Source organism: Pogoniulus pusillus, chromosome 13, assembly GCF_015220805.1.
Source record: "Pogoniulus pusillus isolate bPogPus1 chromosome 13, bPogPus1.pri, whole genome shotgun sequence".
Lineage (NCBI taxonomy): Eukaryota > Metazoa > Chordata > Aves > Piciformes > Lybiidae > Pogoniulus > Pogoniulus pusillus.
Genome location: NC_087276.1, coordinates 20,771,883 through 20,785,111, shown reverse-complemented (window position 1 = coordinate 20,785,111; position 13,229 = coordinate 20,771,883). Strand labels below are relative to the sequence as shown.

Here is a 13,229-nt window from a genome sequence, read left to right as displayed (position 1 = left end):
ATGGTATAAACTGAGAAGCATGTGGTGTGTTTACCCTGTCAGCTTCAGAGGATGTGAAAGGTGCCATTTAGTTGCAGGAAGATGATGATTTATCCAACACTTTTTAATTGATGTAGGAATTTAAAGCTACAAACAGCACCTACAGAGAAGACACTTTCTTCTGGCTTGGAACTAAATGTACCAGACTACATGGAAAGATGTAATGCAATTCTTGTAACAAAACACTGAGTGCTTAGAAAGTGAAATTACTGCATAAAACATGTTCAGACTTTCTACACGCACTGCGGAGCGGCAGTAAGGAACCAAAGGGTAACTTTGATGTCTAAATGCCAGTAAGTAATCCAGAAATGTTCTAGAAGATGCATCACCCAAGAATTCACAAAGCACTCTCAGGACATAATGGCTAAGGGAAGCCAGCAGGTACAACTCACCATGTTTGGCACACTGGTGACGGGAGTACTCTTGATGTCGGCAGGAAAGGCAGACAAACTATTCGCCATGCCTGGCTTGTTCGGTAACTGAGGATTCACTCCTGTAGCTCCCATCTGCTGCCCTCCAGTTTGACTGAAAGGCTGCCCAAAGGGACTGGTGTTACCTGTCATTCCCATCTGGAAAAGAATGAGCGAAATTATTACTATCTCCATGATTCCAAAGGATATTAAAAAAAGAAAACATATGTCAAATATTCACCTTTGCATTCACAGAGACCAACTCTGGGTTTATGCTACTCAATATTCGAAGCCTTCATTCCCCAACATTAATCACATTTAATTTTAAAAACAATTTTACAAATGTACACAGTTGTGTGTGTCTGACATCCTGCAAGTCAACATACAAAATCATTGTCTGTATTAACAGGAATTTCTTTTGCCAGCACTGCAAAAACTCCTGCAAAGCAACCCAATCTGAACTCCTGAAACACGTGGAGCATTCTGTGCCCAAAGCATGGCTTTCTGCATACAGCAGGTAGGAACATAAACACATCTAACAAATGCTTGGCTACCAATAGTTTGCTGCTTGGGGAAAAGCATCAGAGCTAAAGGACATCTAAGAATGACGTTCTTGACAAATGGCATCCCCAAAACTCAAGTGGCAACACAACTCCCTCTGAACAACAAAGAACATTGCCCATCCAAAGAGCCCCTGCACCTCACGAACAGCCTCCCAAGAGGAGTGCTGAAATCTCTATTACATTGGCCAGTTAATGTTAGCACAAAAGGTCCTGCAAAAACATGTTAACAGGATTGCACTTCTTTCAGAGAGGACTCAGACTAGGACTTCCCTCTCCAAATAAAGAGGAAATAAAATGTCAAGGAGTCAGATCATGCTTTTGCCCCTCATGCCTCATACTGGGAGGACTATAAGATGACTTATCGCCTGTCAGAATGTCTCAAATATAAATTCAACCATTGAGCAAGTCTTTTTTTGAAATATTAAATCCTATTTTCCCCCTCCTTTGACCTCTCCAGACCTTCTTTACACACCACATTGGTTTTGCATGTCCTGGTCTTTTTTCTTCCCCTCCCAGGAGGGATTTAGGAGGGCTATTCCCATAGCTGGAAGAGGGATCATGCACATCAGCTTATCAGTGTAACAGCCTCATAATAAGGAGTTACTCAGTGGTTGCTTTTTCCTGCTTACAGGAATCAGGCTGAACAACCAGTTGATGAAGCTGGTTAAGAGCAGTAAATTATGTTGGAGCAGAGTCCAGTAAACACAATTTGACTGTGCCTTGTCCTCTTTGTCAGTGTACTTTGTACACCCAGGTTTCAGACAGCTGGCTCAGTCACACTCCAAGTAGCTTTAGGTTAGGAAACACTCCCCTGACCCAGCATCCTGACTGCTGTACAAAGAATGCTTTTTTCCACTTACAAAATGTTTTTACCTTTACAAAAGAATCTGACCTACAAATTATATAGATGTTAAACCCAAGAAGCTGTAACTTGGCAATGTAAGAGGTTATCATGCATGTGCTGTGTTCCTGAGTAAAGCTGAGTAATTTGAACAACATATAAGACCCTCCTCCAAAATCCAATTGTTTAACAGCATCAAAAGCTGAGTAATAAAGACTGGTTCTGAAGAGAAGTTGGTATTGGCTGCACGCTGCACAAACAGAAAGAACTTTATCTGCTGTTTATATGCTCAAAAAAGTTAGGTTTTTAAAATATTATTATTTATTTAAGCATGTATTTGGGCATCTTTTCTCTGAAGAGCAGCAAAGTAGAGCACTTAATAAACTTACCCACTTGTCTTAACCCACTATTTCAGACAAGGTATGAGCAAGGATCACCTGATTATCTACAGCTCTTCATGAACAGTATGATGATCTATCAGCTTAATAGTGAAGACAACTTGTAAAACTAAAAGTGAGATTCTGAGAAAGCGGCTCATGACCAACTCTTTAAACTTTCCAGAGGCCAGCAATAGGAACAGTAACTGTTTGGTTGGTACTCAGTTTCTCCTTGTGTCTAAATCTGCAACTATAGCCTTCATTTATCTGCAGGTCTTGGATCATCTAGTTAGCTCTGAACTTGTGCACAGGTTTGATGGAACTTAAGCTGAATAATATATTGACTCTTGTGGCAACCAACTGCCACACTATAGCATCCCACGAGCCCCTACAGCCACCACCACTACCATCACAGCACAACAGTGAGCCTGAACTGGAGGAGAAACACTTCCTACACATGACCTTCTTTCTACCAGGTCCCTGGCTCTTCCCGGGCCACAGCAGCCTGATGCAGAGAGCACAGAGTCCTCCTCAGGCCCTGCAGCTCAAAGTTGGAACACACTCAGCAGTGCGGTGAGAGGAGGTTGCAAAGCCTCAGCGCAGAGAGCAAAGCTGCCTGAGATGGGTGTGCTGAGTCTGCGCAGAGCCTGGGGCCTCCGGCAGAATCTTAAGCACAGCTGAACTGTCAAAAAGCAGAAGAGGTTTTCTGCAGGCAGCAAAACACTAATCAAAGCTTACACCAAATGAAAGCCCTTGCTCCAAAAGCAACAGAGAATTGGTCATCTCATTTCACTATAAGGAAAAGATTAACTTTTTTAATTAAAGAAAAAATGTTTAAAATTCAATTTTTAGGAAAAATATTCCAAACATTTCAGCTTCAAAAGACAAAGGACAGAAATTAAACTTTCATTAAAACTCTTAACCTCTAGCATATCTCAGAAGCATCAAGGAACTCCACTCCTAACAGATACTACACGAGGGAACTGGGGTTGTTTAATCTGAAGATGAGGAGGCAGAGGGGAGACTTTGATGCTTTCTACAACTCCCTGAAAGGAGGTTGGAGTCAGGTGGGGGTTGGTCTCTTCTCCCTAGTATCAGGTGGTAGGAGGAAATGGCCTGAAATTGTTCCAAGGGAAGGTTAGGTTGTAGATTAGGAAATTTTCTTTGCTGAAAGAGTGATCAGGCATTGGAACAGGCTACCCAAGGTGGAAGTCACCATCCCTGGAGGTGTTCAAGAAATACGTGGCCATGGCACTTGGAGACATAGTTTAATGACCATGGTGGCTGAACTTGATCTTGGAGGGCTTTTCCACCTGAAACAATTCTCTGATTTTGTGATTCTATGCCTTATCATATTTCTGCATTTCATTTTTCAGCATACATTGTTATTAAACACATCTTAAGTCAGTCCAACAACAAAGCGACCTTTTGAGTATTGCAAACAGAGTGTTTAACAGGATGAGGATAATTCTTCCTTTCTAGGAGGTCATTTAGTAATAAACACTTGACTGAAATGCTAAGAAGTGCTTTGCTGTTCTTTCCCATGAGCTGGAACCAGAGTATCTTCTGCATGAAACCTTCTGTTTTTCAAAGTTGCTCTGTACCACACGGCATTTCTGAGTCTAAAACTGTGCTGCCCTAAGTGAAAGGAACCTAAGGCCAAAGAGTGACACCAGCCTACAACTTTAAACAAAAACAGCAGATAGCTTGATAACCATGTAAAACATTAGACATACCCTTCAACCTACACTTAATTTTTGTCAATTACCACCACGGAAACAATCTGCCAAAGAATTTTGTTGATGTTGTTTTAAGTCCACCCTCAAAAACAAACAAACCTGAAAAGGTGGAAGTACCTCTCTTTCTTATGTGGCAATCCCTGAAGTAAATAGAGCCAAGAATCAGGAGGGGCTATACTCAAGATGAGTTTATTAAAGCTCACAGATGTTCACTCTTTCAGGGTTTTTATAAACTGGGTTTAAACTCAGCCTCAGAGGAGTTAAATCTTATTAGCAGGACAGTGATTTCCAGAGACTAGAAGCACACAGCACAATGGAAGAACTGCTCTAATGAACTCTTGTCTATTTATAACAGATTTCAACCAAGGCTGGGATCGTCGAGGAGTTTTAGTGGCAGAACAACCTGCTGCCAAACAGCATTAAGATCAACAGCATTTCAGAGCTGCTACTGGTAATGTGAGGAGCATCCAGCAGCAATCACCTCCAGCAAAGAGAGTCAGGTCAGGACTCCAGCAAAACAAACCACTTTCAGCTCCTCACCAGTGGGAACACAACAAAGAGGAAGGGAAGGAAAAGGATAAATCAGGCAGATCTACTGCACAGGAGACACTGGAAGACGTCAGGCATTACCTGGTATTTCCTGGTTAATTATCTGAATGCTGAGATGGAGTGACCTGAAGAACCTTATCTAAACCACTGCCAATTGAAATCTCAAAGAACAACTGGCAAATACAATCAGATGATTTGGCCTATAGGTAGTGAAGATTTTACACTGCTTATTCATTCTGCAAACTGAAACCAGCAGCGCCAAAGCAAATGAGTTGTAAAAGCTCAAATGCTGCAGCTCCTGCCTCTGCCCCTGGGTTTTTTCCTGTGTGAAATGAGGGGGCAGAGAGAGGGAAGGCAGATATAAAAATAAGTCTTCTGAGTATTTCTGAAACAGAACTCTGATCCCAAACAAGGTAGTTTGGGGGAAGATTACTAGGTAATTACAAGTCAAAGATAAACCAGTAGGAACATGAGAGTAAGTCAGCTGGTAAGAATGGTCACTTTCATCTGAGCCATCAAAGATGGGTGTTTTGCTTAAAGTCTGTTAACTTGCTTTCCTGAAAGGAACATAATCACCTGGTGGAAGCTGTTCCTTTTTCCAACTGGGGTGAATGGGCCAAGGTGTATTACAGGGCTACTCAAGCTTCAACAAACCACTGTGGCAGCCAGCGCCTTCCCACTACAAAACAAGCAGAAAGCTCCTCCAATATCCTGGGTTACATGACAGTTTGTTCCCATTTCGCACTAACCTTAAATATGTTCCCTGCCCTGTTGCTGTCTCTTCCTCTCTACCTCTCAACTGTCAATTCTCCTCCTTTCTCTACCTGATGCAGCCACCATCTTCTTCAAGTCACGTTCTTTGCATTCCATCCTGAGGTGGTTCCTTTCACCCACCTCATCCTTTCTGGAAGCTCACATTTTACACTTCTATTTGTTACACTTTTGTGCAACTCTTGCTTCTTGTCCTGTTCTTTGTGGTCACAAATGCAATGACTTCTGCTAGAGTAAAGCAGACTCATTCACAAGCAAGCTGGTCCATAAGATGCAATGGGGGAGACTGAGGGGAGCAATAATACACCCCGGGCCAGAATTGCAAGTCAAGGTTAAAAGTGCCTCAAGAAGCAGCATGATTAATGCAGGACATGAGCTTAAACGTGCTATTTCTACTCTAAAACAGTTCTCAGAAATATGATAATGCTGCTCTCCCTTAATGGAGAAGACACATTTAACATTTCATTTAATAATTCTTCTATCCCAGAAAGACAAGCAGATTCTGTTCCCTTATCACTATGGCAACTCTCTAAGATACTGGAATCTATTACTGAGCATGGATAGGAAATGAGGTATTTCACTCTACTCTCACAAGCCAAGGAATGAACAAACTTCCAAGCTGGAAAGGGAAGAAAAAACAAAACAAAACTTAGAACCTTTGTTTAGCTGTCTTGGACTACAGAACACATCCTCTATCACAGCATTTTGAGTGGCAGGTGTGGGAAACCCTTGTCTTTGGGTTGCTTTTCAGTTATTGTCAGAGCAGAGCAGCAATCAAATTTCCTCTAGTTTCCAGAGTTTCGCAGGTATTAGAGATCAACTCTGTGACCAAGTCTACGTACCTCATCTGATGGTGCAACTCCGAGTTGAGATGACAGACAAGTTCACCAATCTCATTTGCAAGATACCCTTGGACCAGACTGTATTATGCCTTTTCTTGTCATTTTAAAGCTTGTTCTTTTCCTCTCTTCATCACTACTGACATACCACAGGACTTTTCCAGCTCAGCCTCAAGTGTGGCCATAAATAAATCCTGTCCTTTCCTCTTGCTTAAAGTTTATATTGACCATCCTTTCTTTTCTACCACTCCACCCAATTCCCTCATTCAAGCAGTTAGCTACTTCATCACCATGAATTCCTTTGAGGCTCCCAGGACCAACACAACGTTGCAAACACCACTCACTGTTGCAAACATGTCCTTTCCCAGTCACTGTCCCTTTTCTAGCTTCCCCTTCAATATGCTGCCATAAACCACAGAGTTCTATACACTTCTGCTCCTTGCTGTCCATTTTCCTTTGGGGAATCTCTGCTTTCCTCTGCTGCCTCAACCCACCCTTCACTCCAGGTTTTCCACACTTAATAAAAAGTCTTGCAGGGCAGGCTCATTCTCAGGTTTCCTGCAAGAGAAAGAGACTTCATTCTTAAGCTGAGGAGCAGCACCTTCCTCTGGCAACACTCCTGGTGGTGTATCTCACACTACTGCTGCCTAGATTAAGCTAATGCTATGAATGTTTTATTAAATTAGTTGGTCCAGACTGCTTAGTCCACAAGAAAACAATTTATCTCTAAGCAAAATGTTGATTTTCATTAAGTTTTGAAGCACTGACTCTTCTATGCAAAAATGAAAGAAGTTTTTTCTGGCCAAGTACTTAAAAACAAAACAAAACTACCAGATGTGGACTAGCCTGACAGCAGAGGACATACTGAAAGGTTGATGTGAGAGTCAAAGCAGCATGGGTCCATAGAAAATTAGCCTGGTTGAAATAATCTGATTATGATCCAGTCCTGTAAACTAAAGCCAGTTAGCATTAATATTTGTTTCCTTAACTACTAGCTTTTTAACTGGAAAATGGTCCTGGAAAGCTTGTCTGGACTTTGAAAGCTGTGAATCTGCAAAGCGCTGAACCATAAATCTCAGCTTTCAAGATGACAACAGAAGGTATGAAGAGAAGACCTGGTAAGTGTAAAGTGACACATTTACACATCTGGTTTGATGTAAATGCTACCTTCATGATGACAACCTCAGGAAAGATGCCTAAAAATGAACAGGGGGGCAGAGAGGCCTAAAGGACAAAAAGGCATAGCTACAGCAGACTAATTGCATTCTAATAATTTATTTACCTTATACTTAAGGTTATTAATTTGCTCATTTTATTAAAGCAAGTACTGAAGAGATCCTAAAGTACTCATCTGGGGAACAGAAAGGTGATTAGTGAGTATTTTTTATTTAGTAAAGACTTCTCAACAAGTATGAGCTGAAGTTCTACAGTTTCAAGACAAAAAAATTAGGAAAAAACACCTAAATGACCAAATACTATTGAAATTCTTAAGATTACATTGATTTATCTAAATTGTGCTTCTACTCATCAATAGGAATTAATTCACAAAAGCCCTAAGACCTATAATCAGGTGGCTGATTTTGTATCAAGACATTTTTATGCTTAATTCTTTATAAAATGGAATCTAATAATAGAATGGGAATTAGAAGTTCCCTTCTGCTTGTCTAGAGACAACGGAGAAACGTGAGAAGAAAAAATTATCTCAGGAAGCAAAAATTATCTAAGATCATGATCAAGCTGCCAAGTCCATGAATGAAACCCAGAGAAAAGCCCAGGAAAGCAGAGGTGCAGAAAAGATGCCAAAACCAGCATCAAACCACTGTACCCTCCTCTGTGCCACAGAGCCATCAGACTGTACAACTTCAGATGATTGCTCTTCTAATGACAAGATGAGAGACAGCATGGACTGAGACAATCTCATTCATTCCCTCAATCCAGCAGCAATTAAATTGCCTGTTCAGTCTGACACCAATTGCAGGATCTCAGCACCAGTGAGGTTGTTAGCTAGGTAGCCTAAGGAAACTGGGCTTAAGAGATGCCACTCTGACAATCAGTGCCCTATCTCCTCCCCCTTCCTCAAATCAATTTTTCTCTAATCACTTTGGAAATCACTGGACAATTTGACCAGTTAAAGGTCTAACAGATAATTGAATTGCTGAGATTGCTGAGTAGAGATGGAGATGCAGATCATGACAGTCAGATTAACATCTCTGTTAAGAAAAGGCACAAAGTCCTCTGCCATTAACCGCTGTGTTCAGCGGCAGACATCGTAACCAGGGCTCTCCGTCAGCCACCATGATTGCCAGTTTTGTCTTGTCAGCACCTCAGAAAGATTATCTGAGGACATGGAGGGAGCTGAAAGCACAATAGGAAATGACTTAGAAGACCCCTGGGGAGAGTCCTGTGAAGAACTACAGCCTCTGTAGTGGTAGCGTGAGGATACACAGCCAGTCTAATGGTTATGCTTCTCAGAGCTCTTCAAGCAATGAAAAATAGGGAAGTCAGAGCCTTTTTCCCCCACCAAACTGTTCCCATGCCTCTGACAAAACACTCATAAGACTATGACACCAAGACAACCCTTCAGTAAACCACCACTATCCTTTTATTATTATGGGCTTTGTCTATAGTACAAAAGCAAAAATCAATTTAACTGTAAGGCCCAGATTAATAATTTAAATTATTTCAGAGAACAGAACGTGCATGTCACAATCAAGGGAAGAAGAGAGTGCACAGAGGCATCCAAGGTACAATCTGCTTTGATAAAAGGCCAGATCGTCACGAACTAACAGTCGTATTGAAGAGCTGCGTACACAAGAGCTTGCCTGTTCAACGGCATCAATTGCTTTACAAGACACATTTGTCACTCATTGCTGCTTTCTTCTGAATGCCTTGTATTTGCTGCAAAGGATGCTCCCCTGCTTCCTGTTCCCCTATCATTGAAGCAATCCAGTGTGAAAAATCGGATGCTAAATGCAGAGAAGGCAGTAACTAGTTTCACCTTTCAAAAGCTACCTACAAACTGTGATCCAGTTTCTTGAATGCCTGAGCTGTAACTTTAGGGTTATATCAAAATCAATAACCTTAGATCAGCAGAGCAACTGTGCATCAATAATCTAACCTTTCTAGCACCACTGCTACTCAGTGTCTCACATGCTTCAGCCAAAATCCCCTATGACATCATCCAGATGTCAGGACACTTTTCTCTCTCTGCAAGACAGCATGCTGGCACAAAATGGAAAGTCTACACTTCTCATTATAACCCACAGATCCACCAGTATCCCTCGGGCTTGGCACGAACAGAGTGATGCTGCTCCTGCCTCTGAGCTACCAGGACAGAACAAGGACGAGTCAGAACCTGTGTACTTGCTGACACCTATGCAGAAAAAGCTATGCAATCCCCTGTACTCTTTCTTCTTTTATGGGCCTCACCAAAACGTGGCACATAACACTTCATTAATTGGACTAATTACTACACCTACTTCAAACCTGGGCTTTCAACACAAAAAACCTCAGCATTTTGTCCCCTCCTATCTTCCCATCTGTGGAAATGGTTTTGATACCAAGAAGTGTGTCATCTGGCTTGGCTTAAATAATTTTTACTTCTATTTTCAATAATTCTTATCTTTCAAGACAAGAAAATCAAGCAGTCAGGTATCTCAGATGTTCAGAAGTTACTCACTGGAGTATACAAAGCACTGTGAATACAAGAGTGGATCTGCACCTAACAGAGGAACATTAGAAATTCAGACTAATAAGACAAATTGGATGTTTTTACTACTGGTAGTAAGCAACAGTGAGTAAGAACAGAACTGCTCTCAAAAGGCTTATTTCTACGTTTCAGAGTAACTCAGTAAGAGAGAGAGAGGCAGGCTTGTCCGTTGCCTTCTGCATCGTTTCACCACCAGTTCCCAGGTGAGTTTCACAGACACACACAGGTTCAGAGCTGCTATGATCTGGCATCAACCCCCTGGAGTTAATCCCTCCTCAGTCCCTGTGTTATTGCCACGACTCCAGAAGCAGCTTGCACACCGAGGACAAAAGAGCAGCTCTGCAGCCAGGCACTTGCTGAGGACTTCGCACTTTGGACTCTTATCTCCCTCCAGAATGGCACACAAATCTCTAACCCAAAGCAAGGTCCACCTGACAGATGTAGGCTCTGGGAGAAGTATAAAAGATAGGTCTATCAGGAATTCATGAAGTGGGAAAGACAGGCTTTCTTTACTATGCTGGCATCATCTTCTATCTGTTTACTGACAAAGAAAAAGTCACTCTCCGCTAATTACTATTTCATCCTATAGTAACATGTTCCAAAAGAAAGTCACCATGGTGCTTGGAATGTATATGCCAGAGGGACAGATGGAGAAGCAAGGAAAAGATTAATCATTTTATGGCAGAAAGCCAGTGGCATGACCAAAAAAAAAAAAAGAAAAAAAACACAAACCAGCTTCAGTGCAAGAATGGTGGCAATCCTATTATCTGAGCTGAGGTGAGAGCTCTTCACCTAAACCAATCTGCAGCTTTGGCAGTTTGACAGAAATATTCATTTTAAAATACTCACTTCAAAAGTCACTGAATAAGAAAAACACCTTTAAACAAGTAACATTTCAATAATCAGTTTGAGAATTCAATCATGATCTGGCTAGCAGCATGCAGAAGAAGTCTCTCTTATGCCCAAAGTCTCCATTTTCCCAGCTCTAACAAAACCATACCACAACAGACTCACGAAACATTTCAAGTGTCTTGCTCTTCAGCAGCCAACTAAGTCAAAGGAAACTACTCAAATGCTCAGAAATCATTATAATATACTTCATCTTTTATTACAAGGTGAAAGATCTGGTAAAGCTAGAAATAGAAGTTTTAAATCCCATTAAGAGGAAGCCAAGAAATATTTTATTACCAGTTTTAAGAAGATTTGAAATTCTTTTCCAAGCATTTCAAAGGTCAAAAGACAAATTAAAGTATCCCACGTCAACAAGAGCACTTAAAAATCATACAATTAATGAAATACAAAAGAACTTCCTGAGAAAATACTCTTAACCAATGACTGGATACATTGATAACATATTCTTAATATGTTTTACTAGAAATTAACCTTTTCCAGGAAAAGGAAAATAAAATTCATGTGCTTGTACTGTATAAATGCCTAGAGAATGAAAACGCAGGATTCCGAGTGCTAATACACTGGAATCCACTAGAAGAATCATCCAAGTGATTCCTACCCTGAGCATCACTGTTGTACTCACCAGTTGAAAATACAACTCTGAAGGCTTTCTTTGTAATGTGTCACCTCTGCAAATAAAAACTTCAAAGCTCTAATGGATAATTAGCCACAACTGATCAATGTATTCCAATTGCTTCAAGACCATCTAGAATGCCAAGCAGACAAACTGGCTTTCTCCAGAGAAACAAGAACTATGAGAAAAGGCTAAGGAAGTCAGGTCTCTTCAGCTGGGAAGGAGGAGACTGAGGGGTGACCTCATTCAAGTTTATACAGATGAGAAGGGCAGTGGCAAGAGGACAGAGCCAAGCTCTGCTCGGTGATGCCCAACGATAGGACAAGGGCCAACAGGTGCAGATTAGACAAGAGGTTCCACATGAACATGAAGAAAATCCTTTTTACTGTGTGACAGAGCCCTGGAGCAGGCTGCCCAGAGAGGCTCTGAAGTCTCCTTCTCTGAAGCCATTCAAAACCCACCCAGATGTGTTCCTGCGTGACCTGCCCTAGGTGATCCTGCTCTGGCAGGGGGATTGGACTGGATGATCTCTAGAGGTCCCTTCCAACCTGCAACATTCTGCAATTATTCTTACTACGTAAGAACAGAAAATTAACTAGACCTGCAAAATTAACTAAAGATGTTTCACAGGTTTTTTTCATTACAAAATCCAACATGGACACAAAGAGTAATTCAACAACCTTTAACGAGAGGGTTTTGCAAGACTGAAATTCAGTTAAGATACACCTTTACAGATACTGTTTTGTATAGTCACATGCCAAAATCTTTATGAGCTACTTCCAGAAGCAGCATCAGTGTGTATTAAACAGATTTATAGTCACAGCAAAACAGAATTTTATGACACAGGATCTCAACTCAAATATCCCTATCCTCCTCCAATTCTTGATATCATTAAGCTAAATGTGGTTTTCTAAACCAACAGCAATTTCCAACAGAAAGATCTTCCTTTATTCTCCATGTTGTAAGTATTATCCTTTTGAAACATACCCAATAGGACAGAAAATAATTTACAGATGTGTCTGATGGCATCTCAGCCTTCCTGAAGTTCTTACACTTGGCTGAAGACAGCCAAGGAAAAGGAAGAGCATGTCATGCTCCAAAAATCCAGTGTTATAAGGAATAAACTGTGTTAAGAAAACCAGCAGCACTACTTAAGAGATTCTTTCCCCTTTGTCTCCCAGAAGCTGACCAAAGACAGTCTGTGTGATGTGACACTCCCCAGAGGTGGGAGACAAGGCAAGAATGATAGCAACAAGAAAGGTGTCTCAAAAATGCATCAGAAAATGTTTCTGTTGTCCAGAGTATGCACTCTCCTTGACAGACAGGAATTGTAAAAGTGGACACTCTGCAGGCTCTAAAAGAAGCGATTATTCTATTTCAATACAGAACAGGGGAGAAAAATCAACATAGCTTACTCAACAACTTAGCATGAACCTCACAGTCCCACATTAACAGCAACTATGGAGAAATAGAACTATAAACTACTTATACTGTTGAAATAATTTTAAAATAGCTTTAAAGAGCCAGATACATTTATTTTGAAACACAACACTGAATTCAAGAGCCACCTTGAAATCTTCAGTATTTTTGTAGGAGCACATTCTCCTCTGAGATTTAACCATTCACATCAAGCTAACAAGAGACTTCTCTATGGGTTTCTAAACACAGTAAGATCTGATGGTTGTCTGTGCATACATGCTTAAAATCCCCAGTACGAGCAAACTTCTCACTGAAAGCAGTCTGCATGCTGTTGTATCCTGAAATGTATTTTAATCCAAGATGCCAAATGTCAGACTAAGGTAGCTCATTCCAGTATCCAAGAGTGAAATCCCATCTTCCACTCGTGGTGTTCCAACACTTCTGCGCT

The 13,229-nt window shown here is 41.1% G+C and overlaps 1 protein-coding gene across 5 annotated transcripts in view; it reads right to left on the bottom strand.

Annotated features, from left to right (window-relative positions):
• The window catches only part of CREBBP (CREB binding protein), a 99,920-nt gene that overhangs the window by 61,324 nt on the left and 25,367 nt on the right, over positions 1–13,229 (bottom strand). For all 5 annotated transcript variants that reach the window (XM_064153409.1, XM_064153413.1, XM_064153410.1 and 2 more), the window contains one exon: positions 432–608. In XM_064153409.1, the coding sequence (XP_064009479.1) occupies positions 432–608 (177 nt within the window). The remainder of the gene's footprint in view (positions 1–431; positions 609–13,229) is intronic.